Source organism: Aotus nancymaae, unplaced genomic scaffold (assembly GCF_030222135.1).
Source record: "Aotus nancymaae isolate 86718 unplaced genomic scaffold, 86718_ANA_hifiasm-v0.15.2.pri h1tg000007l, whole genome shotgun sequence".
NCBI lineage: Eukaryota > Metazoa > Chordata > Mammalia > Primates > Aotidae > Aotus > Aotus nancymaae.
In genome coordinates this window covers 51,870,677-51,898,664 of record NW_026988418.1, presented here as the reverse complement: position 1 = coordinate 51,898,664, position 27,988 = coordinate 51,870,677, and the positions used below count along the sequence as shown (strand labels likewise).

At 38.9% G+C, this 27,988-nt stretch overlaps 2 protein-coding genes across 2 annotated transcripts in view; both read left to right on the top strand.

The window, feature by feature from the left end:
- Nucleotides 1-950, top strand: part of LOC105725677 (guanylate-binding protein 7) — a 39,634-nt gene extending 38,684 nt beyond the window's left edge. The window contains exon 12 of the mRNA XM_012464813.2: nucleotides 836-950. The gene's annotated coding sequence lies outside the window, so the exon portion shown is untranslated. The remainder of the gene's footprint in view (nucleotides 1-835) is intronic.
- Nucleotides 753-27,988, top strand: GBP2 (guanylate binding protein 2). The gene is made up of 11 exons (XM_012464814.2): nucleotides 753-1,017; nucleotides 6,705-6,911; nucleotides 7,431-7,558; nucleotides 8,411-8,520; nucleotides 10,943-11,139; nucleotides 11,480-11,722; nucleotides 14,723-15,003; nucleotides 16,291-16,503; nucleotides 25,763-25,865; nucleotides 26,158-26,351; nucleotides 27,767-27,988. The coding sequence occupies exons 2-11, from the start codon at nucleotides 6,722-6,724 to the stop codon at nucleotides 27,881-27,883; spliced, it is 1,776 nt and encodes a 591-aa protein (XP_012320237.2). The 5' UTR covers nucleotides 753-1,017; nucleotides 6,705-6,721; the 3' UTR covers nucleotides 27,884-27,988.

Sequence of the window (27,988 nt, the reverse complement as noted above, 5' to 3'; positions counted from 1 at the left end):
CCAGCACTTTAGGAGGACAAGGCAGGACAATCACTTGAGACCAGGAGTTGGAGACCAGCTTCACAACATACTGAGACTTCATATCTAACACACACACACACACACACACACACACACACACACATGCTGGCGTAATGCCTCATTTGTAGTTTCACCTACTCTGAGCCTGAGGCAAAAGAATCACTTAAGCCTAGAAGTTTGACGTTACAGTGAACCGTGATTATGCCATTGCATTCCAACTTGGGCAACAGAGCAAGAACTTGTCTCTAAAAAAGAAATAAATACAAAATAAAAATACAATGGTATGACCTACATAAAGATGTTATCACTGTGTCTGTATCAAGTGTGCAATAAATGAGAGTCACCTTCATCAATATTTATTATTTATTAAATGTTAAGCATCAGGACCTGGGTTAGGTGCTAATAATCCAAAAGTATATAAGACATAGATATTCCCTCAGGGCACTTACAGTGCTCAAGCTAATATTCAAGGTAATTGGACCTAAAAAAAATATTATATGAGGCTTTCTCATCCACATGCTTCTCAAACTGGCCCACAAACATGAGATAAATAGAACTATTTTTTTTAAATAGCACTATTTTAAATGACCCAATGAAGGGATTTAAAAAAATTAATACTGCAAGCAGCCTCTAAGATCTTTTCCAATAACGAAATAGCAACTTCCTGGTTGAGAAATCATGACAAACCCTCTTACTAGCACAGCTGCCAGCAATTCCTTTCATGGCTAATGAGTCACTGCTTTAGTTAATACTTTCTGTTTCATATTAGTTCATTCCTTTGCAGAGGTTACCTCTTTTTCTTGTCTTTCATCAGGTCTCTGAAGAAAATCTGGGAAGCCCCGGACATTGGAGGGGCAAAGGAAAAGTTCACAGTTGCTGAGAGAAAAAAGACGGAGAAAGCAGTGCCGCCAAACTTAGAAGAAAAGAGAGGAGGATAAGAATCAGCTTTCACATTGAAACAACCTTCTTTCCAACTCTAAAGGATTTCTGATTTAGGTAAGACTGGGCAGGTTGGGAATCTATTTACCAGGGTTCATCAGTTTTATCCAAACTGACCATTCCCACCATAGGAATGGTCAGACTACTTATGGAGGGAATGGTCCCTCCATAGATGGGAATGTTTCCAAATTGTTATTTCTTTCTTGACACCGTCTTAAGTTAACTTATCATTATCAGTATCTGCTTAATAAAGTTAGGACTCCATCACATTCACTTTGCCACTTTTATAGCTCTAGGTAAATGAAGGTAGGCAACTTGGGATCTGCAAAGAGAGGGAACAAGTTTTTATTTTTGTTTTTGTTTTTGTAGGAGACAGAGTAGATGTTACTTTCATTCCTCTTAAATCGTTGAAAGAACATAACGCTTACAAAGCACTGCATCTACCAACCAGTTCATCCACCTTTTCTTTTTTTTTTTTTTATTGTATTTGGGATCTGGGGTACATGTGCACATCCTGCATCCTGCAGGATTGTTGCATAAGTACATACATGCCATGGTGGTTTGCTGTCTCCATCCCCTACCCCCACACTCATTGCCTACATCAGGTATTTCTCCCGGTATTATCCCTCCCTCTCCTCCCTGCCCCCCACCCCCGCTGTCCCCTCTCCCCTTCCCTCCACCCCTGCCAGCTAGCCCTGTGAGTGTTCTTCCTTTCTCTGTGTCCAAGTGTTCTCATTGTTCATCACCTGCCTATGAGTGAAAACATGTGGTGTTTGGTTTTCTGTTCTTGTGTCAGTTTGCTGAGAACTATGGTTTCTAGGTTCATCCATGTCTCTACAAAGGACACGAACTCATCTTTTTTATGGCTGCATAGTATTCCACGGTGTATATGTGCCACATTTTCTTGTCCAGTCTATCATCAATGGGCATTTGGGTTGGTTCCAGGCCTTTGCTATCTTAAACAGCGCCACAATGAACATACGTGTGCATGTGTCTTTATGATAGAACGATTTATAATCCTTTGGGTGTATACCCAGTAATAGGATTGCTGAGTCAAATGGAGTTTCTATGTCTAGATCCTTGAGGAATCGCTACACTGTCTTCCACAATGGTTGAACTAATTTACACTCCTACCAACAGTGTAAAAGTGGGGAACAAGTTATTATAATTAGGGAGCTTATACAATGTTTGTGCAGCTACTTTTCTGAGTCAGTCATTGATTGAGTCCCATTTTAAGGTATTATACATCATGCTATAAATGAAACAGAAGTCTTTGCAGAAGTCTCTGTGGGCCATTGCTGTAAGAGAAAATGGGTCCTGATCACAGAAAAATAAATGGCTTTTTTGCCATTGTCCCCTGAATATATGGGAAGCAGATAATTAGATATAAGCCTTCAGCAGAGCAAGTCAGAAGTAATCAACTCTATATTACAAACAAAGCACTCTTTATTATAGGATAAGAAGGAAAACTGTAATGCTTATAGTCTATGATTATATGTTAAAGAAATTAGGCATTTTATATCACAATCATTTTAAATTACAAGGATTGTGATATTCAAGGTAAAAACAAAAATTAAGATGCTACTACAGGAAGGCTTTTCACTCATTTTATTTTTATTTACTTATTTAATTTTTATTTTCAACTTTTGTTTTTATTTTCTTGAAAATTAGATTTTCACATAATTTATAGAATCAAACAATTCTGTGAGACATGCTCTAAAAAAAAAATCCTCCTAGTAACCCCCCCACCTTTACCTCTTCTCTTTTTCAGTAGCAACCACTTTTAATTATTTTAGCTGTTTCTTTGTTATTTACCTCCACATATAAAAATAACAACCTTGTATTTCCTACCTTTTGAATTTCCAATTTTAGGTATCATATAGGGAAAATAAGGATTTAAGTCTTACTCATCATCTCCCATTCCTTTATCACACACCACCTCACCACTATTACTACCACCCACATTCACACAAACTCTGTCCCATGATCCCCTCAATATAATTATATCATACTTCTCTTTAGATTAATACTCAGTGTTTGCATTAGTATGACAATTTCAATGTTATTTATAGCATTGACACTATAGGTATGAATGATATAGATATACTATCTTTACTTTTCCTTTCTTGAACAATTTTGTTTTTCCTAAAGTAATGCTTTTCTCTGTTTTGTTTAGTTTTCTATTTGTTACTAATTCAGGCTCTATTTTCCCCCTAGTAACTTCCATTCCTTTCTGGAATTCATATTATTCAAATGTAGAATCTATTAAGGGGGGAGTAACGTAATTATCTTGTATTTTCTCTCATTTATTTCATCTCCATTTTTACGGGTTTTTTTTTTTTTTTTTTTTTTTTTTTTTTTGCTTTAAGAAAGATTTTCTCAACTTTATCTTATGAGCTTTCTATTGAATTTTATTTATATACTATAGTTTTAATTTTCAAAAGATATGTCATGGTTTGAATATTTTTGTCCCCTCCAAAACTCACATTGAAAGTTAATTCCCAACAGTGTAACAGAGTTGGGAGATGGGGCCAAGTGGGCAGAGCGCTCATGAACGGATTAATGACTATAAAAAGAGCTTCTGAGAGTGAGTCACTCTGGAGGATGAAGGCTCCAAGGCACCATCTTGGAAGTAGAGACCAGGCTCTCCCGAGACACCAAACCTGTTAGCACTTTGAGATTAGACTTCCCAGCCACCAAACTATGAGAGAATATATTTCTATTCTTTAGTAAATTATCAACTATCAAGGCCTGATTAAACAGGATATGCCTACAATTGTGTATATACTGCTGTACATGAAGCAGAAGTCACACAAAAAACAAGCCCTGGTTCATCAGGGAATGTTTCCTGATGCTGGCTTCATTACCTGAAATAACTGAAAGCAATATGCAAACTGATGTACATGCAAGTAATAGAGAATCAATCATAAAGCACAGAAAGGTCAAACTCTGGTAACAAAATCTGTTGATTTTCTATATGTTAGATGAGAGATATCAAGCTTGAGTAAGTAACAGGTAAATGCTGATTCACAGCAAATATTAAGAACCAGTGATGGGCTATGGTAACTCAAGGGGCTTCCTGCGTAGTGAAAGGAAGAAGCCATTGGGTAACCTGAGTCTCACAGTCTGACCAGACCCTGTCCACAGAACGGCTTGGAAGAAATCCAGACCAAGGCTAGGTGAGAATGGTATCTATGTTTCAAAGTATGGAGATATGTACGATACAAGGTTCCTCAGGTGAAGGTTCCTATTACTGTACGCATGAGCTCAGTGAGCTCAGTCCAAAGATCTAAATGTGAATGTGAAAAGTTACCAAAGGAAATTTTGTAATTAAGTCAGAAAATGTGACATACCTAGAAAAAATTCATTTTCTGAACAATGAGATACAAGAAGATCTGGTGGGAATTCAACCTGGTACATCCTTCTGGAGAAGAACTTGGCAATAGCTAACAGAATAAAATGCTCTTACCTTTTGACCCAGCAATCTCACTTATAGGACACTATCTTAAAGTAACTCCTATAGCAATATAAAAATACACCCTCACAAGGTTAGCAGAGGTTTTCATTGCAGCATTGTTTGTAATTGCTAAATATCTGAAACAATCTAAATGTCTATACATAAAAGAATGGTTGAATAAACTGTGGTATGTTCACATAAATGGAATAGATGCCTGTAAAAGGAACTGAGAAATCTTCCTATGAACTGGTATGGAGAGATTTCCATATTTCCACATGATGTGATCTTTATGTTAGAAAACGTGAATAAGAAAACATACATGTATATGCTTATTAATGAAAAGAATGTCCAAGAAAGGTAAACTATAAACTAACAAGATTGAATATCTGTGGAGGATGAGTGGGCATGAGGTGGAAAGAATAGAAAGACAGCTGGAATGGGAATGCAGTGCTAAGATGAAGGGAAAGTGACACTTCTCTCACTACAGCTTGTTGTAAAGCTCTGACTTTCATAACTGTGATATTTCGCATACCCAAAATGAATACATACATACTTAAAATCAACCAACAAACAAACCTAACTATATTACGGATAAATGATTTAACCACACCAAAGAGAATAGAGAAGGAAAAGGTAGTCTAAGCAACTTTGGAATACAGTATTTTGACTGTATGTGTAAGACCAAAGACAAAAAGAACTGTTAACTAATAGTGCACTCTAGTTAGCAAATTTATCTTACAAAGACTTATGAGTTAGTAACTTTAATTGTATGTAGTAGAATTGAGCAAATAATTTATTATATGTAATGACATACTCAGAGAAAAGATTTTAAAAACAAGGAGGGAAAGTATGAATAAATTTTGTTTTGTTGAATTGGAATTAGAAGTATCAAAAGAAACTTAAGCTTATATATAGAAATGGACAGATAAGAACTAAATGTAGATGTTTGTATTCGTGTGCTAGTATACAAACATAGATTCCTTAATTTTCCCTGTGAGAAAGTAATGACTAGAAGTAATGACTACACCTGGTGTGATATCTTGGTGTCTACGTACCAGTATCCAATGAAAGCAACCAGAGCCTTTGGGAGAAATGGTCAATTCTAAGGCTGAAGCAGATATTAGATAAGCCTGCCAGAAGGAAAGAAGCAGTGAAAATATGATGGAAGCACGTCCAAAGAATTTGGGCTCTAGCTCGAAGGCGCTCTCAGTGAACTAATCTGGGACGAGTTGAGCAATGAGATAAATAATGATAGTAAAGTGTTACCCGGATGATAAGATAAATATCTGTAGGTCTACACTGATACAACTAAATGATTAAATAAGTAAATAAAATAAGTGAAGGAGAAAGGGCAGTTCTTGCTCACGTTAAAACTCTAATAAATGTAGAAGGAATGATGAGAATAGAAAATTACCTTCAGTCAAACACAACAGTAAGTTATAAGCAAGAATTATCAATGGATGCTAAAAACCATGACTGAAAAATTATGAAAGTATGATGAAACTTTATTTGCATAGTCTTCAAAGTGTCTCTCCAAATGGTATTTTTTAGTGACAAAATGGTACATAACACTTTGTGGTGGAGAAATCTGCCAGAGACCACCTTAACCAAATGATCAAAGTTAAGGTCACAGCATTAGAAAAAGTCATGTGAACATCATGAATCCCTTAATAGGAGACACTGAAAATGGCAGAACATCACTTCAGTGACATTTGCAAATTAAAATGCATAACTTCAATCTAGTAATAAAGAAACATCAAAAAAATTGAGGGATGAATATTCTACAAAATCACAGGCCGGTCAACTTCTAAACTGTCAAAGACATGAAAGACAAAGAAAGAATGAGAAACTATCAAAGATGCAAAGAAAATACAGAAACATAATGACTAAATGCAATGAACAATCCTGGACTGATCATGAAGCAGAAGGACATTAGCTGGAAACTGGTGAAATGTGAATAAGGAGTGTAGGTTAGTTATCATTGTATTAATGCTAAAATCCTTGTTCTATGGTTATGTAAAATTTTAACCTTAGAGGAAATGATATACGGGAACTTTTCATACCCATTGTACATCTTTTCTGTAAGTCTATTTCAAAATAAGGTTATTTTTAAAGAAAGCCAGTGGACCAATTTGTAGGACAGCCTTAAAAAGAAACAGGGCTTTAAAAAATGTATATGAAAAAAAGTTCAAGCATAGAAATCAAAAATGTAATCCATATTGTAAAGCTCAGCATGACTAGCTACCTAGAAATTGCTTTCTATTTCATCTTTTTCCTTGCACAAAAGGGAACAACACCCTGGACATGGCTCCAGAGATTCACATGACAGGCCCAGTGAGCCTCATTGACAACACTGAAGGGCAACTGGTGGTGAATCCAGAAGCTCTGAAGATCCTGTCTGCAATTACGCAGCCTGTGGTGGTGGTGGCGATTGTGGGCCTCTACCGCACAGGCAAATCCTACTTGATGAACAGGCTGGCTGGGAAGAACAAGGGTGAGTGACGCCAGCAAAGCTCTACCAAGTCCCTCCTGTCCGTACGCACTGCGAGCATCCAGTCTTGGAATGTGAGAGTAGAAAGTTGGAGCTGCGAATGAATATTGAAAGCTAACTTTTAATCCATTAATGGGCTCTTTACATTGACTTTGGAGGATTACAGTCAGCTGACTCTTTCTTATTATGAAAACAAAAGTATTTATTTTCCCATCTGAGAGTATAAATGTGCCTTTCTGGAAGGAATATGTTAATAAATAAACTTCCATAATAATACTTATAAAACATTTATTAAAATGTTTATGTAGTGACAGCAAGCTTTCAATGAACTTTAAGGAAAAATGAATGTTTCAGTGTGTATTAGATATACAACTTTCCTATTTACTGGATTGTAATTAAGATTTATGCCAGTTGTATTTTCTTTTATCTCTTTTACCTTTAATTATGTTGACTTTTATCTCAATTTCCAGAAACACCTACTAATTAAACTCTTCTCTCTTTTATCCTCTCCTCCTTTTGCAGGCTTCTCTCTGGGCTCCACAGTGAAATCTCACACCAAAGGAATCTGGATGTGGTGCGTGCCTCATCCCAAGAAGCCAGGACACACCCTAGTTCTGCTTGACACTGAGGGCCTTGGAGATATAGAGAAGGTAAAAAAGATAAATATTTTTAAAATTTCACTTAGGTAGATTAAAATCTACATAAACAAGGTCAGATCAATAACCTCTTTGCACTATCACTCCTACTCCATGATTTAGGACTCTGGTTAATTATGTTAATATATCCTTTTTTTAAAATTGATGTGGTGTAAGCATTCAGAGTATACAGTAAGTTCAATTGATTAATTTTGGTAAACCTATAAAATCATGGCTAATAATGTTTTCAGTCATTTTTCTTTCATGTTATAGTGAAATGTTTTGGTAAGGCTGCCGAAGGTGCTTATAAACTTCAGTAGACATTTTAAAAACATGTCTGACTTTTTACAGTGGGAACCCATAAAGGTGGTAAAAATTTTCACATCTACAGCAGCACCAGTAGAAAGAGAAGCAAAGTGTAAAATCTAATGATAACATCTTTGTTCATTAAGGATAATATATTACTACTCTTATAAATCTTAGACATAGAAAGCTGTTACTGAAGGAGCCTCTTTTAACTACTGTGTAAAAATTTCTTACCATGATGTACCATGGAAATGGACTAGGGTCATAAACTAAGTTTAGGATACCAGTTTGAATTTTATTAGCTGATCAAAATAGCTTCTACTACCAAGTGCTCATGTGTTTTCCACTAACATATACATTTATACATAATATCTTAAAGTATACATCATGAATATTACAAATTTGCTCTACAGATGGAAAAATACTGCATAAAGAAGTGAGTTACCTAAGTTTTCACAACTAGTAAGAGACAGAGTTGGAGTTCAGTCAGTCTTCAGCTATCTGAATTGATTGTACATTCTGCTAGTCACTCTTCTGTGTGGCTTCTACAATAACTTACAGGGTGACAATGAGAATGACTCCTGGATCTTTGCCCTGGCCATCCTCCTGAGCAGCACCTTCGTGTACAATAGCATGGGAACCATCAACCAGCAGGCCATGGACCAATTGCAGTATCGTTTTTTGTAGTCCAGAACAGCATTAAACCTAGAAAATAACAGCTTAATTTTTTCACCAGGTACAGAGGCAAACAGGTACTGAAGAATTCATAAGTCCCCTCTTTAGTAAATCTCATAATGCTGAAAATCTCATTCTATCTCAATCTCTACCAGAAGTTCAAGTCTTCCTGGTTATATATATCCTTAGACATTCAGCCACCCAAGACTCTGTATATCATCTATCTGACTTAATCTCCTATCCCTGTCCAAACCCTCAATGTCCTCCAGAACTCATGGTCTTACTTTTGCAATTCTCTATATTCTTATCATCTGCTCTAAGTTTTGCCTTCTAACTGATACCTAGCTATACACTATAGATTCTAATTCTGCTACAGGCCTCTCCAGTGGTCTTAGGTGATAATTATTTTTTATACCATACCTTGCATATCATAAGTGTAAGAGATGAGTTAGGTATCCTTCTTCCTCCATGTTAGAGTTATGGACACCTTCTCATTCCTTTACCATTAAAAAGAGAACCTTCTTTAATACATATACCCTTTGACTATGCCACATTCTTTGTTGCAATTATCTAGCAACATTCCAGTAAATACATTCTTCATTTACTAAAGATTTTAGCTCCTAGTGTCCTTTTAGAGAAGAGCAACCAATAGACAATTATCTAACACCCTGGTGTCTCAGTTCATCACCTTATTGGAACTCTCCACCCTTATTATTATTCTCCACTCTCATACATTACCTAACCTAGTTCATTATCAATGACCTCACCGTTTCCATTAGCTTAGTTTCAAGCATTACACTGAATTAGATTTCATCAAAGTCACCATCGTATTTGTATGTGTAATGCACAGTTCTCACCTCATTTGATCTTCCAGTCTTCCAGAAGCCTTTTTTTTTTTCTCTAGAAGCATTTGATAAATTTGATCCCTTCCACCTTCTGAAATGCTTGTTTCATTTGGAATTGGCTCCTATTAGAACACCATAGTTTCCTAATTTTTCACCTTTCTTATTGGTAGACTTTTTCAAATTACTTTGCTGCATCCTCTTTCTACTTTTAGCCTCTAAATATTATAAATCTTAAGTTCTTGTGCCTCTTTTCTCTTTCTACTCCCTGTCCCCAGATGATCACATCCAGCCTCAAGGCAGTCAGTAGCACCAATATGTCAATCACCATCAAATTTATATTTCCAAGTATGAACAAATTCAAACTTTTTTATCTAGCTCCTCATGCAACATCTCCATTCAGATGTGTAAGATACATCTTGAGCCTGAAATGTACAGAACAAACCTTAATTTTTCTGTCCAAAATCATTCCTTCCCAGTCTTTCCAATCACAATAAATTCCCACATCATTCATAGAAGTGCTTAGATCAAAAACTTAGGAATCATCTTGGATGATTCCTTTCCTTATGTCCTGGAAATTATTAATCATCAAATTCTTTCAGCTCCACTATCAAAATTATTTTCCTAGACTGGCCAATTCTCACTACTTCTTCCATGATAACTCTAAGTTTTCATTGCCTCTCATCTTGGTTATCTTTCCAACTACCTAATTGTTTTTTGTTTTTGCTTTGTTTTGGTTTGTTTTGCATATGCATTTGACTCACAGAGGCAATGCCAGCCATTATAATTTTGTTAAAAAATATCATACTATGTCCTCTCTTCACTTAAAACCCACCAATGACTTCCTATTAACTTTTTATTCAATTTCAAACTTCTTACTTTGGTTTACAGAGCTTACATATCCCAACCTCTATTTATTTTAAGGCTTCTGCCCTACCACATGGGACTTCCTGATATATGTTGGGCACACTCAGTGATTCCTATCTAGGGGCTTGCAGGTTCTGTGATCTCTGTCTGCAGTGCTCCTTCAGTGGATTTGTATATGACTGGCTCCTTCAATTCCTTCAGATCACTGCTCAACTACAATGTCAGAGATAATTTACCTGGAAAACTACATAAATCAGCACCACATGCAGATACACACGGTTATTCTCTGCTTTTCTTATTGGTAGATTTGGGAGATACCAGAGTGCTAGATGAGCGTCTATTGGTTGCTAGTTTCTAAAAATACAGTAGGAGGTAGTTGCCCAGTTAATTTTTCTTCAAGACAATTGTTATCAATACCTGATAATTTATTATATTTTTATTTACTTGTTCATTGTTTGTTTCCGTGATTAGAATGTAAGCTCTATAATGGTAGCATTGTCTCATTCATTATAGTATTCTTAGTCCCTAGGACAGTGCTTGTTTCGTAGTAGGTGCTCAACAAGTGTTTGTGAGTGAATGAATTCTGTAAATAAATGTTTGTGAATGAATGAGCTAATCAAAAGAAACTGAATTATTCTAGGTAAGCATTAGGATAAAATGTAGTGTAAAAAGTGGCATTTTCTGTAATTTTCTTAACTTAGCGTCTCAGTTATGTGACAGAGCTGACAGATCGAATCAAGGCAAACTCCTCACCTGATAACACTTATGTAGAAGACTCAGCTGACTTTGTGAGCTTTTTTCCAGCATTTGTGTGGACTCTTAGGGATTTCTCTCTGGAGCTGGAAACAGATGGAGAACCCATCACTCCCGATGACTACCTGGAGCTTTCACTGAAGCTAAGAAAAGGTTTCTGGGTCTAATGGTTGTTGGGTTAATATGTAGAGAGCAGACAATATCAAAATGACCATTTCTGTGTAGTACTAAAAATTATAATTTTTAACTGTGTTTTCCTGACTGTTGCTAAAGGAAATGGAAATATTGCTTAACTATATCAGTTGGAACCAACTTTAAATTGCATTACCTATCTCTTCTTGGAGACTTTCCTTTCTGTACCTTTTTAATTGTTTATTCTTCCTTCCTCATTAATTTCCTCCTTACATGGGCTTTGTGAAAATTATAAAATTGAAAGATTATATTCGAAGTAATTAATCTGAAGTTTTATTACCTCTAATTTTCACTCCTATAGGTACTGATAAAAAAAGTAAAAGCTTTAATGATCCTCGTTTGTGCATTCGAAAATTCTTCCCCAAGAGGAAGTGCTTCATCTTCGATCGGCCCACTCGGAGGAAGTACCTTGCCCACTTGGAGCAGTTGAAGGAGGAAGATCTAAACCCTGATTTCATAGAACAAGTTGCAGAATTTTGTTCCTACATCCTCAGCCATTCCAGTGTCAAAACTCTCTCAGGTGGCATCACAGTCAATGGACCTCGTGAGTCACTCTCTCTACTGACGTCCTACCTGGACTTTCTCTTTCCACCCATTGTAGAGGATAAAATGGAATGCATAAGGGTCACTTCTGACAAATTAATAGTTTATTGATGGCAAGGAAAACACAACATGAAGGTCATACTATAAATTTTACTTGAAAACTAAAACTATAGTATCATCTCATATTCCTTGCAAGGAGAATAAAGAAAAGAACTAGAATCTAATTCTGCTATGGTTAACTTCTCCAGCAACTTCTCAGCTCCCTCTTAATAAAATAAACTCAGGATATATATAATGAGCAACAAAGAAAAAAAGCAAATACTATGTGTAAGTTAGATTTTGCCACTAACTGCAGCACAATTCTCTTGTTCAGCAATTCAGAAATATTTAGGGAATGCCTGTAATGTAATGTACCAACCACTGGGTATAATGATGGATAAAAGAAATGTGACTTTTATCCTCTTTCCAGCATAATAAGAGCAAAAGATACTTTTGTAAAAAGTAAAACAAAAACTTATAATGATAAATAGTGATTAACATAATGCATGAAAATAGTAGGCTGCTATGAAAGAGTAAAGGGAGGGGCAGGGAGATATAATTTAGACTGTGAGAGAATGCTTGTCTGTGAACGTCATATGTAAGATGAGAACTTAAAAATGATTGATTTGGCTGGGTGTGGTGGCTAATGCCTATAATCCCAGCATTTTGGGAGACTGAGGTGGGTGAATCACTTTGAGCTCAGGAATTTGAGACCAGCTGGGCAACACGGTGAAACCCTGTCTCTATTAAAAATACAAAAACTAACCCAGCATTGTGGCTCACACCTGTAATCCCAGCTATTCAGGAGGCGGAGTAGGAAGGATCACTTGAGCCTGGGAGACAGAAGTTGCAGTGAACCGAGACTACACCACTGCACTCCAGCTTGGGAGACAGAGTGAAATCCTGTCTCAAATACATGCATACATATATAAATATATATAAAATAAAAGATTAAGAGCTAACCAAAGCACATAGAGAAATAGCTTTACAGCAAAAATAATGTCGTGGAAATGCCCAGGGCAGGAAAGAACTTTGCAGCTTCAAGAAAATAGAAGACAGGGGCTTGGCACGGTGATTCATGCCTGTAATCCCAGCACGTTGGGAGGCCAAAGTGGGAGAATTCCTTGAGCTTTGGAGTTTAAGGCCAGCCTGGTCAAAATAACAAGACACTATTATCATGAAAAAATTAAAAATCAGCCAAATGCGTGGTGCATGCGTAGAGTCCTAGCTACAAAGGAGGCTGAGGCAGGAGGACCCAGCATGAGCCCAGAAGTTCAAGGCTATGGTGAGCTATGATTATGCCCTGCACTTCAGCTTGGGTGACAGAGCAGAATTCCATTTCAAGTTCTTCTAATGAAAATAGAACAAAGACAGGTGATTGGAACAAGAGTAGACTGAAAAAGAGAGGTGTCATAATTAGAGAAGTATAAAGGGGTCAGGTCTTGAAAGGACTGGCAAAGAACTTTGAGGAGATTAGAGTTTGTCTAAATTCTAGGGAAGAGTTTTTGGCAGTTAGGTAAAGTTATCTAACTTATGTTTATACATATCTTTCTGAATATTTTGTAGATAATTTGTTGGAGTGGTGAATGGGAGAGAATGAGAGGATGGATGCTATTTGCAGTGGCTGAGCAATAAATGGGCATTGGGTTAGTCTCAGATTATGGCAGTAAAAATGGTGAAAATGGACAAGATCCAAACATATTTTGGATATTAAATCTAAAAGGCCTGTTGATGGAGGGAATATGGATTTATGAAAGGAATAAGAAGGAAATGCCAAGCCTATCTCCAGAGTTTTAAGTTTAGCAATTGCTTTAATGGCTGTGTTATTTAATGAGATCAGGAGAAGAAATAGTTTTTCAGAGTGGATGAAGTTTTTATATTTAGATTATTTAATACTGAGTTTCTTCTAATTTACACAGTAAGGAATACAAAAAGTACATTAAAAATAAGGCACAAGGCCGGGCGCGGTGGCTCACGCCTGTAATCCCAGCACTTTGGGAGGCTGAAGCGGGTGGATCACGAGGTCAAGAGATCGAGACCATCCTGGTTAACATGGTGAAACCCTGTCTCTACTAAAAATACAAAAAAAAAAAAAAAAATTAGCTGGGCATGGTGGCGCGTGCCTATAATCCCAGCTACACAGGAGGCTGAGGCAGGAGAATTGCCTGAACCCAGGAGGCAGAGGTTGCGGTGAGCCGAGATCGCGCCATTGCACTCCAGCCTGGGTAACAAGAGCGAAACTCTGTCTCAAAAAAAATAAAAATAAAAATAAGGCACAAAACTTATTTTTAATCCAAAGCTCAAAAGAAATGTCAAGGCAGGAAACAAAATATACCAGCCATTCATACAGATGGTACTTAAAACTACAGAGAGATGAGAAGGTCCAGGATTTAGTCACAAATAATCACCTCTTGTTTGTGACCAACCACTCCAGTTCACCTGAGATGAGGTCTTCCTGGCATGTGAGACTTTCGGTGCTACACCCAGCAAAGCCCTGACAAACTCAATGAGTGTATACCCTGTATGTAGTTCTGACGAGAGAATATGTAAGAAGACATGTTTACCTAAGCCAGACACAGGACTAGTGGCCTGCACCACTAAAATTAATGAAAATAAAAAAGGCTAAGTTTTCTTATTGACCTTTTTCATAAATTAGAAGTGAAGAGAAAAAGGGAATAGAGGGAGAGATGAGAGAAAAGAAAGTTAAGAAAACACCTTAACCTAGTATCTCAGCCACAAAATATCCTATTCTATTCATTTCAATATCTTCCTTTTGAATGAAGGAATTAGGAAAGAGTAACTTTAATTTCCTCTGTGACTAGAGATTAACAAATTATTCCATTACTATTCTTTATCCAAAGATTCTTTAAAACTATTCTTCGTGACACTCACTTCAAAAGCACACAAAATACTCGGTCCCAGCAAGCGATAGACACATTTTAAAAAAATTTCCCTTTTGCAGGTCTAGAGAGCCTGGTGACGACCTATGTCAGTGCCATCAGCAGCGGGGATCTGCCCTGCATGGAGAACGCAGTCCTGGCATTGGCCCAGTTAGAGAACTCAGCCGCAGTGGAAAAGGCTGTTGCCCACTACGACCAGCAGATGAGCCAGAAGGTGCAGCTGCCCACGGAAACCCTCCAGGATCTGCTGGACCTGCACAGGGACAGTGAGAGGGAGGCCATTGAAGTCTTCATGAAGAACTCTTTCAAGGATGTGGACCACAAGTTCCAGAGGAAATTAGGGGTATATTTGGTGTTCTACATCGTGAGAGGCAGAAAAACATGGGCCCTTCTTGGGAGAATAATTCTTTTTAGACCCCAAAATAGTTGCACTCAGTTATGTGTACATATTTGAAATAATTATTAAAAGACTAGAATATGCATAGCCTTAGACCTTTAAAAATGGCACCTAAGTTTTACAGAAACTCAGTTTTGTTAGTTTTTCCTCTCTGGGTGCCATATTTTAAGAAAGTAAGTAGATTGCACAACAGCATTATTAAAGACTATGTTATTTTTTCCTTTTAAATTAAAAAAAAAACATTGTTTTTATGTTCCCTGGTAATTATCAGTGGGGGCTAAATTATTTTTAAATAACCCTAATAATGTGTTGTTTTTTAAATGTAAGCCAATGGTAAAATATTCAGAAAGCCACAAAAGAGAAATTAATTATATAAATTATTAGAGAATGTTTTTAACGTCTGCCTCATTCCAAGTGAACGAAGTATTTTTGCATGAAGAATGACCACTTAACAAGTGAAAGCTGTCTCTCTAGCTAGGAAGGCAGGATCTCATAAGTGATACATTGCTACATTCAGAGGTTCTGGTGAAGCTAGATAGCTGATGTCAGCAATTGTCACCCTTCCAACCTAAGGAGGAAAAAGAAAGTTTCTTAGTTATGTTATCTTAAGTGATTTAATGTAGAAAAATATGCTGTTTTATGAAACTTTCTAAATACTGACAATACCTATGTTGAGAAAATATTCTCATATTGAAGAATGTACTAAATAATCATGTACTCCTTACTGAGCACTTCTAAAAAAGTCTCTGGGCCAAATACCTTATATCACCGCATATAACCCTGCAGAGAGATTGATGAGATAGGTATTGCTCCTCTGTTGTACAGACAAGGAATCCTCAGTTCACAAAGGTTGTGTGTCACGAGCCACAGTGTAGTGGATCTGGGAACTCTAGGCAGGCTGCCTGAATCCAATGTTTCTGCTGAAAACTATTCCTCAAATGAGAGACTTGAAAAGACAAAAGTTTCATATGAAATAGTGTGTGCTTTGAGACTCATTCTCTGAAGCAGGAAATCTGGAAGAAAGGAGCTTTAGGAAATCACAAACGGAGAAGTAGATAAATTTCTGCAACAAGCACAACTTAGGGATATTCTAGGATCTAACAGCAAGGTGAGGAGCATGGCCCTATTTAGAGGCCACAGTTTCTTCAAGGAGAAGCATTTCCCAGTCTCTACATAGTTAACATCCTCCTCATGGCTTTACTGAAACATCTGTGCTGTTTTGTCACTTTACAGGCCCAGCTGGAAGCAAGGCGAGATGACTTTTGTAAGCAGAATTCGAAAGCATCATCAGATTGTTGCATGGCTTTGCTTCAGGATATATTTGGCCCTTTAGAAGAAGATGTCAAGCAGGGAATATTTTCTAAACCAGGAGGTTACCGTCTTTTTATTCAGAAGCGGCAGGAGCTGAAGAATAAGTACTACCAGGTGCCAAGGAAGGGGATACAGGTACTACACAGTGGGTACCATTTCTTGGGACGTGCTGAGGGGACACTTTCAAAGCCCACTGGCAAGAAGGTAAACGGCACTGCAACTGGTGCCTAGAGCCTCTGCCTTTCATTTTTCCATTTACTGATTCAGTAAGAGAGCCCACCATGAGAGAGAGAGCAAGTTCCTCCTTGGAAGCACAGATGTAGCCCTCAAAAAAGGTTTATTGAATTGACTCATTTATTTATTCATCCAGTCATTCAACAATTATTTGTTTTGGCCTAACTATATGCCAGGCACTTGTCAAGTTGCTGGGGATACAGCAGTTAAAAAAAGAAAAAAGAAAAATAAAGGGCCAAGCTCTCTCAAAGTACACACAGGCAATTAGCAAATTATAGCTTATGAACAAATAGTAATAACAGTTAACATTTATGTTGCACTTACTGTGTTCCAGGAACTGGGCTGAGAGCCTAGTTCATTAATACTAAGAACAATTATATAAAATATGTATTTACTAATATCCTAAATATGTAGTTTTTTACTTTTTTGCTTTTGTGAGTACATGGTAGATATATATATTTATGGAGTGCATGAGATGTTTTGGTACAAGTATGAAATGCATAGTAATCACATCATGGAAAATGGGGTATTTGGTCACTCAGGCATTTATCCTTTGTGTTACAAACAATCCAATTATACTTTTTCAGTTATCCTAACATGTACAATTTAATTTTTATTGACTATAGTCACCCTTCTGTGTTATCAAGTTTTATGCTATCAAGTATGTTGTGCTATACTTATTTTATTCATTTTTCTACTCTGTCCTGGGAAGGTGGAGCTTTACTTATAAGTCCCTGAGGGGCTGCTGCCTTTTTTCAGAGATGCCCTGCCCAGCAAGAAGGGAGTCTATTCACAGTCTGCCTACAGAGACCTTGCTAAACTGCCACAGGCTCCGCCCAGCTGCTGTGTAAACTTCCCAGTGACTGTTTACACAGGCAAGGTTAGAGCCACCTCAGTAATGGTGGACACCCCTCCCCCTACCAAGCTCAACTGTCCCAGGTCGAACTCAGACTGCTGCGCTGGCTGCAAGAATTTCAAGCCAGTGGGTCTTAGCTTGCTGGCCTTTGTCGGTGTGGGACCTGCCGAGCCAGATGACTTGGCTCCCCGCCTTTTGCCCCCTTATTTTCAGGGTAATAAGCAGTTCTGTGTCACTGGCCCTTCAGGCACCAGCTAAAATGGCTGCCTAGTTTTGTGCTGGAAACCAGGGCACTGGTGTTGTAGGCACCAACAAGAATCTCCTGGTCTGCAGGTTGTAAAGACCATAGGAAAAGTGCAGTATCTGAGCCGGAGCCAGAGAGCCAGAGTGTCCAGTAAAGTCCCTAATGGCTTCCCTTGGCTAAGAGGAGGAGTTCTCGAGCCCCTTGCAGTGCCCTGTCCTGCTTTGGTTTGTCTTCCTTGGGCTTTGCCCACTTTCTAACCAGTCCCATTGAGATTAACCTGGTACCTCAGTTGGAAATGCAGTCACTCGCCTTCTGCATTGCTTTCGCTGGAAACTGCGCATCGGAACTGTTCCTATTCGGCCATCTTGGCGGAAGTCCCTGGATCTTGGTTTTATAAATCCATTCAGCCAGTCTATGTCTTTTGATTGGAGAGTTTAGTCTATTTACATTTAACTTCACTGTTGATAAGTAAGGACTTACTTTTGCCATTTTGTTATTTGTTTTCTGGTCTTCTGTTGTTTTTTCCCTTCCTGTCTTCCTTTTAGTGAAATTAACTTTCTCTGCTGATATGATTTAGTTTCTTATTTTCTTCTTTAGTTTTTATTTTTTGTGTATCTGTTGTGTGTGTTTCAGTTTGAGGTCGCCAGGAGGCTTGCAAATATCATCTTATAGCCCATGATTTTAAGCTGATAACAAGTTAACACTATTTGCATAAACAAACAAACAAAAAATGAATAAAAATTCTACACCTTAACTTCATCCCCCCACTTTTTTAACTTTGTTGTTTCTATTTATATTTTATTGTACTGTGCATGTTTTAAAATGTGCTTTAATTATTATTTTTGATTGGTTTATCACTTAGTCTTTTTACTTAGGATAAAAGGAGTTTACATACCACAGTTACAGTGTTATATTATTCTGTTTTTCTGTGTACTTACTATTACCAGTGAGTCTTGACATTCAAGTGTTTTCTTATTGCTCATTAATGTCCTTTTCTTATGACTGAAGTACTCTCTTTAGCATTTCTTGTAGGACAGGTCTAGTGTCAACGTAATCACTCAGCTTTTCTTTCTATAGAAAAGCCTTTATTTCTCCATGTGTGAAGGATATTTTCACCTGCTATACCATTCTAGAGTAAAAGGATTTTTCCTTCAGCACTTGAAATATGTCAGACCACTCTGTCCTGGCCTATAAATTTTCCACTGTAAAGCCTGTTGCCAAACATATTAGGGTTCCATTGCATGTTATTTCTGCTTTTAGGATCTTTTCTTTATCTTTGACCTTCGGGTGTTTTATTATTAAATGCCTTGAGGTTAATCCTTTCTTTGGGTTAAATCTTCTTTGTGTTCTGTATCCTACTTGTACTTGGATATTGATATCTTTCTCTAGGATATTGATATCTTTCTCTGCTATTATTTCTTTTAATAACTTTCTAATTCTATCTCTTTCTCTACCTTCTCTTCAAGGCCAATAACTTAGATTAGTCCTTTTGAGGCTATTTTCTAGATCCTATAAGTGTGCTTCATCATTTTTTATTATTTTTCTTTTGTCTCCTCTGTGTATTTTCAAATAGCCTGTCTTCAAGTTCACTAATTCTTTCTTCTGCTTGATGAATTCTGCTATTAAATGACTGATGCATTCTTCACTATGCCAACTGCATTTTTCAGCTCTAGAATTTCTGCTTGTTTCTTTTAAACTATTTTAATCTCTTTGTTAAATTTATCTGGTAGAATTCTAAATTCCTTCTCTGTGTTATTTTGAATTTCTTTTAGTTTTCTCAAAACAATTGATATGGTTTGGCTGTGTCCCCACCCAAATCTCATCTTGAATTGTAGCTTCCATATTCCCATGTGTTGTGGGAGGGAACTGGTGGGAAATAATTGAATCATGGTGGCAGTTTCCCCATACTGTTCTTGTGGTAGGGAATAAGTCTCACAAGATCTGATAGTTTTATAAGGAAACACCCTTTCACTTGGCTCTCATTCTCCCTTGTCTGCCACCATGTAAGAAGTGCCTTTCACCTTCTGGCATGATTGTGAGGCCTCCCCAGCCATGTGGAACTGTGGGTCCATTAAGCTTCTTTTCATTTATAAATTACTCAGTCTTAGGTATGTCTTTATAAGCAGTGTGAAAACAGACTAATACAGTAAATTGGTACCAGTAGAGTGGGGCACTGTTGTAAAGATACCCAAAAATGCAGAAGCAACTTTGGAACTGGGTAACAGGGAGATGTTGGAACAGTTTGGAAAGCTCAGAAGACAGGAATATGTGGGAAAGTTTGGAACTTCTTAGAGACTTGTTAAATGGCTTTGACCAAAATGCTGACAATGAAACCAGACTGAGGCAGTCTCAGATTGAAATGAGCAACTTGTTGGAAACTGGAGCAAAGGTGACTCTTGTTATGCTTTAGCAAAGAGACTGGTGGCATTTTGACCCAGCCCTAGAGATTTGTGGAACTTTGAGAACTTGAGAGAAATGACTTGGGGTATCTGATGGAAGAAATTTCTAAGCAGCAAAGCATTCAAAAGGTGACTTGGGTGCTGTTAAAAGTGCATTAAAGTTCAGAAAATTTTCAGCCTGACAATGCAATAGAAAAGAAAAAAACCCATTTTCTGAGAAAAAATTCAAGCCAGCTGCAGAAATTTGCATAAGAAACTAGGAGCCCAATGTTAATCACCAAGGCAATGAAGGAAATGTCTCCAGGGCATGTCTGAGGTCTTCAGGGCAGCCCCTCCCATCATAGGCCCAGAGGCCTAGGAGGGGAAAATGGTTTTATGGGCCAGGCCCATGGCCTCTCTGCTATGTGCAGTCTAGGGACTTGATGCCCTGTATCCCAGTCACTCCAGCCATGGCTAAAAGGGTCCAAGGTGCAGCTCCAGTCATGGCTTCAGAGGGTGCAAGCCCCAAGCCTTGGCAGCTTCCATGCAGTGTTGAGCCTGCGAGTGCACAGAAGTCAAGAATCAAGGTTTGGGAACTTCCACCTCAATTTCAAAGGCAGTGTGGAAATGGCTGGATGTCCAGAAAAACACTTTGCTGCAGGGGTGGGACCCACATGGAGCATCTGCTAGTACAGTGCAGAAGGGGAATGTGGGGTTGAAGCCCCCACACAGAAGCCCCACTGGGGCACTGCCTAGTGGAGCTGTGAAGAGAAGGTCACCATCATCCAGATCCCAGAATGGTAGATCCACCAACAGCTTGCACTGTGTATCTGGAAAAACTGCACACACTCAATGCCAGCCCATTAAATCAGGCAGAAGGGGGCTATGCCCCACAAAGCCACAGAAGCAGAACTGCCCAAGACCATGGGAATCTGCCTCTTGCATCAGTGTGACCTGGATGTAAGATGTGGAATCAAAGGAGATCATTTTGGAGCTTTAAAATTTGACTGCTCTGCTGGATTTTGGACTTGCAGGGGCCTTTAGGCCCTTCATTTTGGCCAATTTCTGCCATTTGGAATGGGCATATTTATCCAGTGCCTGTACCCCCGTCGTATCTAGGAAGTAGCTAACTTGCTTTTGATTTTACAGGCTTATAGGCAAAAGGGACTTGCCTTGTCTTAGATGAGACTTTGGACTGTGGACTTCTGAGATAATACTGAAATGAGTTAAGACTTCGGGGACTGTTGAGAAGGCATGATTGGCTTTGAAATGTGAGGATGTGAGATTTGGGAGGGGCCAGTGGCAAAATGATATTGTTTGGCTGTGTCCCCACCCAAATCTCATCTTGAATTGTAGCTCTCATAATTCCCATGTGTTGTGGGAGGGAGCTGGTGGGAGATAATTAAATCATGGTGGCAGTTTTCCCCATACTGTTCTGTGGTAATTAATGATTCAGATGAGACCCGATGGTTTTATAAGGGAAAGGTCCTTTCACTTGGTTCTCATTCTCCTTTGTCAGCTACCATGTAAGGTATGCCTTTCACATTTTGGCATGATTGTGAGACCTCCCCAGCCACATGGAACTGTGAGTCCATTAATCCTCTTTTCCTTTATAAATTACCTATGTCTTGTGAGAATGGACTAATACAGTGTAATAATGGACCAATACAACAACTATTTTGAATTTTCTACCTGAAAGGTGACATATCTCTGTTTCTACAGAATGTGTCCCTAATGCTTTATGTAATTCATTTGGTGAGGTCATGCTCCTGGTGGTCTTGATACTTGTAGATGTTCATCTGTGTCCGGTCATTGAAGAGTTAGGTATTTATTGTAATCTTCGCAGTCTGTGTTGTTTGTACCTGTCCTTTTGGGAAGGCTTTCCAGATATTCAAAAGGACCTGGATATCATGGTCTAAGCTGTATCTGCTTTGGGGGCACCTAAGCCCAGTAACACTGTGATTCTTACAGACTCATCGAGGTATTATCCTGATGGTCTTGGACAAGATCTAGAATTCCCTGGACTACCAGGCAGAGAGTCTTGTTCTCTTCTCTTACTTTCTCCCAAACAAATGAAGTCTCTCTCTGTTCTGAGCCAACTGGAGCTTGGTGTAAAGTGAAACAGGCACCCCTGTGGCCACCACTAGCATTGTGCCAGGTCAGACCGGAAGCCAGCATAGCACTGAGTCCTTCCTGAGGCCTGCTATAATAACTCCCTGACTACCTCTTGTGTTCACTCAAGGCCCTGGGGCTCTACAATCAGCAGGTGGCAAAGCCAGCCTGGCCTGTGTCCTTCACTTCAGGACAGAGAGTTTCCTCAGGCCCCTAACATGTCCAGAGATGTCATCCAGGAGCCAAGGACTACAGTCAAAAAACCTTAGAAATCTACCTGGTGTTCTATTGTACTGCAGCTGAGCTGGCACTCAGACCATAAGATGCAGTCTTCTTCCCTCTCCTTTCCAAAGTCAGAGAAGCTTCACCCCATGGCCACAGCCACCACAGGCCCATGGGGAGTACTGCCAAACTACCACCAATATTCTCTTAAGACCCAAGGGCTCTTTCGTCAGCTTGTGGTGAACACCGCCTAGCCTGGGACTCTCCTTTCAGGACAAAGGGCTGCTCTCTGGCTCAGAAAAGGTCCAGAAATGCTATCTAAGATCAAAGTCCTGGAATCAGGTACCCTAAGAGCCTGCCTGGTGCTCTACCTGCTTGTGGATGAGCTGGTACCTAAAGTGCAAGACAACGTCACCAGTACTTTTCCCTCCACTTTTCTCAGGCAGAAGGAATCTCGCCCCATAGCCACTACAGCTGGAAATGTGCTTCAGTCTCACCTGAAGCAGCAAGTCTCAGAGTCCCACCCAGGGCCCTCGACATATTACCTGGATATTGCTCCTGGTGGTGGATCCTACCAGGACTGGGTCCTTCTCTTCAAGGTAGCAGATTCCTCTTGGCCCAGGGTGTGTCTAGAAATGTCATCCAGGAGGGCCTGGAACAGGGGCCTTATGACTCTGACTGATACCCTAACCTGCTATGGCTGAGCTGATATGCAAGATGCAAGACAAAGTCTTTCCCACACTTCTCTTTCCTCTCCTCAAGCAAAAGGAAAGGGTCTCTTTTGGAGCCACAAGCCTTGCAGCCTGGGGTTAGGGCAGTAATAATGCCAGAACTCTCTTAGCCACCCTGACTGCTGTTTTAGTAGGTTATGTGCCTCCTAGTCCACTGACTCTGGGCCCAGTTCAGCACGAGGACTCACCTAGGAGTTACAGTTCTTGTGGCCTAAACTGCCCTTCAGGTTTATCGAGCACCCCAACCACTTCAGCCTGCAGCAGTGAGGTTTGTAGGAATTCAAATTCCAACCACTGGATCAGCATTTCTACTCTGGCTAGGTCTGATTTAAATGGCCCCTTCATGAACAGGTGTCAGCTGAGTTTGAACCTATTTTGCTTTCTGTTTTAATGGAGCAGTATTGAGGTCAATGCCTCACAATTGTTGTGCTCTCCCTCTCCCTAGACACAGAATCACTCTCCACACCACACTGCCTCTGCCAGGGGGTAGCAGAGGGATGGCATCAGCGATTCATGATTGTTTTTTCTACCTCTTCAGTGCCTCTTTCAGTGATATTAAGACAAAACCAGTTACTGTCAGTGTGCTCCTGATTTTTTGTTCTCATAAATGTGCTTTTTCTGTGTTTAGGTAGTTGTTAAATTGGTGTCCTTACTGGGGGGATGATCAGTGGAGACTTGTATTTTGCCATCTTGCTTTGCCCTCTCAACAACCCAATTTTATATAAAAAAATTGAGGTACAGGGAAGTGCAAGGACTTACCAATATCACACAAGTGATGAATGATACGGCTTGAATGCAAATTCAAGTAGCAGAATCTATGCTCTTAGCAAGTCTTCTATGCTAGCATACTGAGGTTACATCAGTTACAATTAGGTTTGGCTATATATTATTTAAAATGAAAAAACAACAGTGGCTTTAAAAGGTAGAAGTTTCTTTCTTGCATGTATGTAAGAAATCAGGAAGAGGGAGCCGAATGCTGCTACGATGACGTCACATTCACCTTGATCCCAGGCCCTTGTTCTGCTTCAGCCCCTTAGTGCATGGCCTCAATCTTCCATGTCAACTTATGCTCTAAGATGGTTCATAGAATTTCAGCCTTTGGTTCCACATTATAGGTGGGGGAAAAAAGGAAAAACAAAATGTAAAAGGGCTGTGAGTCAACTTCCTTTAAAGAGATTTTCAAGACGTACTATATAACACTTCTGAGTATATGTCATTGGCCAGAATTTAATCATATGGGCACCTCAGCTATAAGGGAGGTTGAATAGAAAAGATAGTATTGGCTGGGTGTGGTGGCTCACGCCTGTAATCCCAGCACTTTGGGGGGCCAAGGTGGATGGATCACCTGAGGTCAGGAGTTCAATACCAGCCTGGCCAATATGGTGAAATCCCGTCTCTACCAAAAAAAAAAAAAAAATACAAAAATTAGCCAGGCATGGTGGCAGGTGTCTGTAATCCCAGCTACTTGGGAAGCTGAGGCAGGAGAATCGATTGAACCCGGAAGGCAGAGGTTACAGTGAGCTGAGATCATGCCATTGCACGCCAGCCCAGGTTACAGAGTGAGGAAAAAAAAGGAAGAAAGGAAGAAAAAAAAGAAAAGACAATATTTTACCTTGACCTGCCATGTGCTCAGATGGAAAAAAAAAATCACAGTTCTGTTACAAAATACACAGAGGAGAATGAGATTTAGAATGCCTCTAGCAGTCCCTGTCACAGTGACCAAAAGCACTCTGAAGAAAAAGAAAGCAGTATCCAGGTACAGAAGAGGAAGTAAATGTGCACCAATTTTATGTGTATGTTCTTACAGAAGGCCTCTCAGATCAGGTCAAGTTTCAGCAGAATCTTCAAAGAAGTTAAAGAGTGAGCCAACTGGACTCTAGGAAAAGAAAACTTCAAATAACAGAAATGATCCTGATACATAAATTGGCTTGTGTCCTAGGAATAGCAAGAAAGCTAATATGCTGGCAGGTGGTGAATCAAGGAGTGATTGATGAGAGATACATTCAGAGGAGCTGTCAGAGACCAGAGGCCAGACAGGGGAGTATGTTGAAATTCAATGAAAGAATTTGAATTTTTTTTTTTTTGATGAATTAGAAAGTCAATAGAGGGTTTTGAGTATAAGAGTGGTATGATTTTTCTTTAAATAATATAGTGAAACTCTGGCTGCTCTGAGGAGAATGGACTGTAGGGAAAAAAGAGTGGAGGCAGACCAATTCTGAAGCTTTAACAATGATCCAGCCTAGAGGTGATGCTGTGTTGGACCAGGGTGTTTGGATGAAGCAGGTGACAAGGGGTGGGTTCTGACTGTATTTTGAAGCGAAAGCTAACACAATTTGCAGATGATTGCTTACCGGATATGTGAGAAAACAAAGATAACCAAGATATAGTTAGATCAACAGAGTTATTAATTACTAAAATTGGGGTGATTGGGAAGGAACAGGTTTGAAGGGAGATCCAGAGTTGTATTTCAGACCTACTAAATTTTAAATACTATTTGAATTATAAAGTGAATTGTTACATGAGTGGTAAAATTAAATTGAATTAGCAGATGTATTGCAGGGTTTTGTGCTAACCCATAATCACTCTTTCTTCATTCTACCTTCCTCTGTATAACCAGGCTGAAGAAGTGCTGAAAAAATACTTGGAGTCCAAGGAGGATGTGGCTGATTCACTTCTACAAACTGATCAGTCACTCTCAGAAAAGGAAAAAGCAATTGAAGGTGAGAACAGCTGAAAACACTATAGATGGTTGGAAAATCCTCAAAATGTTAGTTAGCAATATTGGTCCACCTAGAATTATTATTGTAGAGAAAGAATGGCAACTATCATTCATAGTTCTATGAGAGTTTTCTTAACTAATGTGTGTGATCAGTGGTTTTCTGGTTATCCAGAGCAAAATTACAAGAAGTTTTCTCAGTAACGTGAGAATAAGAAAAACAAAAAAGAGTGAAAGGAAAAGGGAATACCTGCAATTGAATATTCATGTTTTTTCTGCTTATTTTTCTTCCCCAGTGGAACGTATAAAGGCTGAATCTGCAGAAGCTGCAAAGAAAATGTTGGAGGAAATGCAAAAGAAGAACGAGCAGATGATGGAACAGAAAGAGAAGAGTTATCAGGAACATGTGAAACAATTGACTGAGAAGATGGAGAGTGATAAGGCCCGGTTAATGGCGGAGCAAGAGAAGACCATCAATCTTAAACTTAAGGTATTCAATTGCATCATCTCAATTTTCTCTTCCAGTGCCCAAATCGAAAACAAAGTGTAAGGGTGAGAACCTAATGCTTCCCAAAAAATTTTCTAGCCCGGACACTACTACATTTTTCATTCCCTGTTTTAATGCTAGTCATCTCTAGTTAGTAAAGATTATTTACTTTCAGGATAATATCACATGGAATACTTTGTTATGCTGTCACTAATAAACATTGCTAGGCACTGCACAAATGTTTTACATTATGTGATCGAATTTTCCTCTAATGGCAAAGGAACTATTATTTTCTCATGTGCTAAATGAAGAAATTATAATTTCATGAGCAATAAGTAACTTTTCTGCATTGGACTACTTCGAGAAATATCTGATCAGTCTTTCCTACTAAGAGGGATCCATAGGGATTTTGTTTCTGTCATGCCTGCTGTAACTTTATGTCTAGAAGCACTGTTATGAGTAGAAAGATTCCCTAACTGGGCTGGGCATGATGGCTCACACCTGTAATCCCAGCACTTTGGGAGGCCGGTAGGGGGCGGATCACCTGAGGTCGGGAGTTCAAGACCAGCCTGACCAACATGGAGAAAATGCGTCTCTATTAAAAATACAAAATTAGCTGGGTGTGGTGGTGCATGCCTGTAATCCCAGCTACTCAGGAGGCTGAGGCAGGAGAATTGCTTGAACCTGGGAGGCGGAGGTTGCAGTGAGCCAAGATCACATCATTGCATTCCAGCCTGGGCAACAAAAGCAAAACTCCATCTAAAAAAAAGAAAAGAAAAGAAAAAAGAAAGAAAGAAAGATTTTCTAACCATCTACCCACTTAAACACACTGGTTAAGTGCCCGTGGTGCCAATATTTTCTTGTTCTCTGGGCTCTTTTTCACATTTATGTTTGCCCAGAAATACCCTATGGGCCACTGTAGGCCCTGATCTCCTATTTATTTCTGTTATCTCTGAATTTTGGAAACTCGTACTAAATTCTCCAATCAAACACTTACCCTAGTCTTGAGTTATGTAGTAACCTATCAATTGAAAATCACCTATCTTTCATATCTTCCTAGATATATATTTGAGTCCATACTACACAGATCAGAAATGAACAAAAAGAGAAGAACAAGAGTTTTCCGGAAAGACTGTGTTGCATGTGTGTGAAGGGTAAAGGGACTGGAGAATAAAATGCTGGGTCACTAATAGTTTAGAACCTGTAGGACAACATTTCTGAAGCTAAAGAAATCATAGGAAAATTATTGGCAGGTATTGGAGACTCAGAAGAGAGTGATAGAATGGAAAGTAAGGGAAAAAAAATTTCAAAAACAAGTGTCAAAAATTCTTGAAGGATCAATATAAGTACCAAAAGGGGAACTAATTTGGTGAAAGTGTGTTAAACTGGATGGGTTAAGTCTCCACTTTCCCTTTTAGGAACAGGAACGCCTTCTCAAAGAGGGATTCGAGAATGAGAGCAAGAGACTTCAGAAAGAGATACGAGATATCCAGATGAGAGGCGTATCATCGGGCCCAACATGTAACATACTCTAAAAGTCCAAGGAGCAAAATTTGCCTATCCAGCTCCCTCTCCAAGGAACAAGATGAATGAGCAACTCCAGTGTGTCGAACAACTGCATTAAACTTAACTCAAAATCA

Coding starts and splice junctions, on each gene's coding strand:
- GBP2 (XM_012464814.2), top strand. CDS start 6,722: ATGGCTCCAGAGATTCACATGACAGGCCCAGTGAGCCTCATTGACAAC. Junction 11,140..11,479: donor TTCACTGAAGCTAAGAAAAG/GTTTCTGGGTCT, acceptor TCACTCCTATAG/GTACTGATAAAAAAAGTAAA. Junction 25,866..26,157: donor AAAGGAAAAAGCAATTGAAG/GTGAGAACAGCT, acceptor TTTCTTCCCCAG/TGGAACGTATAAAGGCTGAA.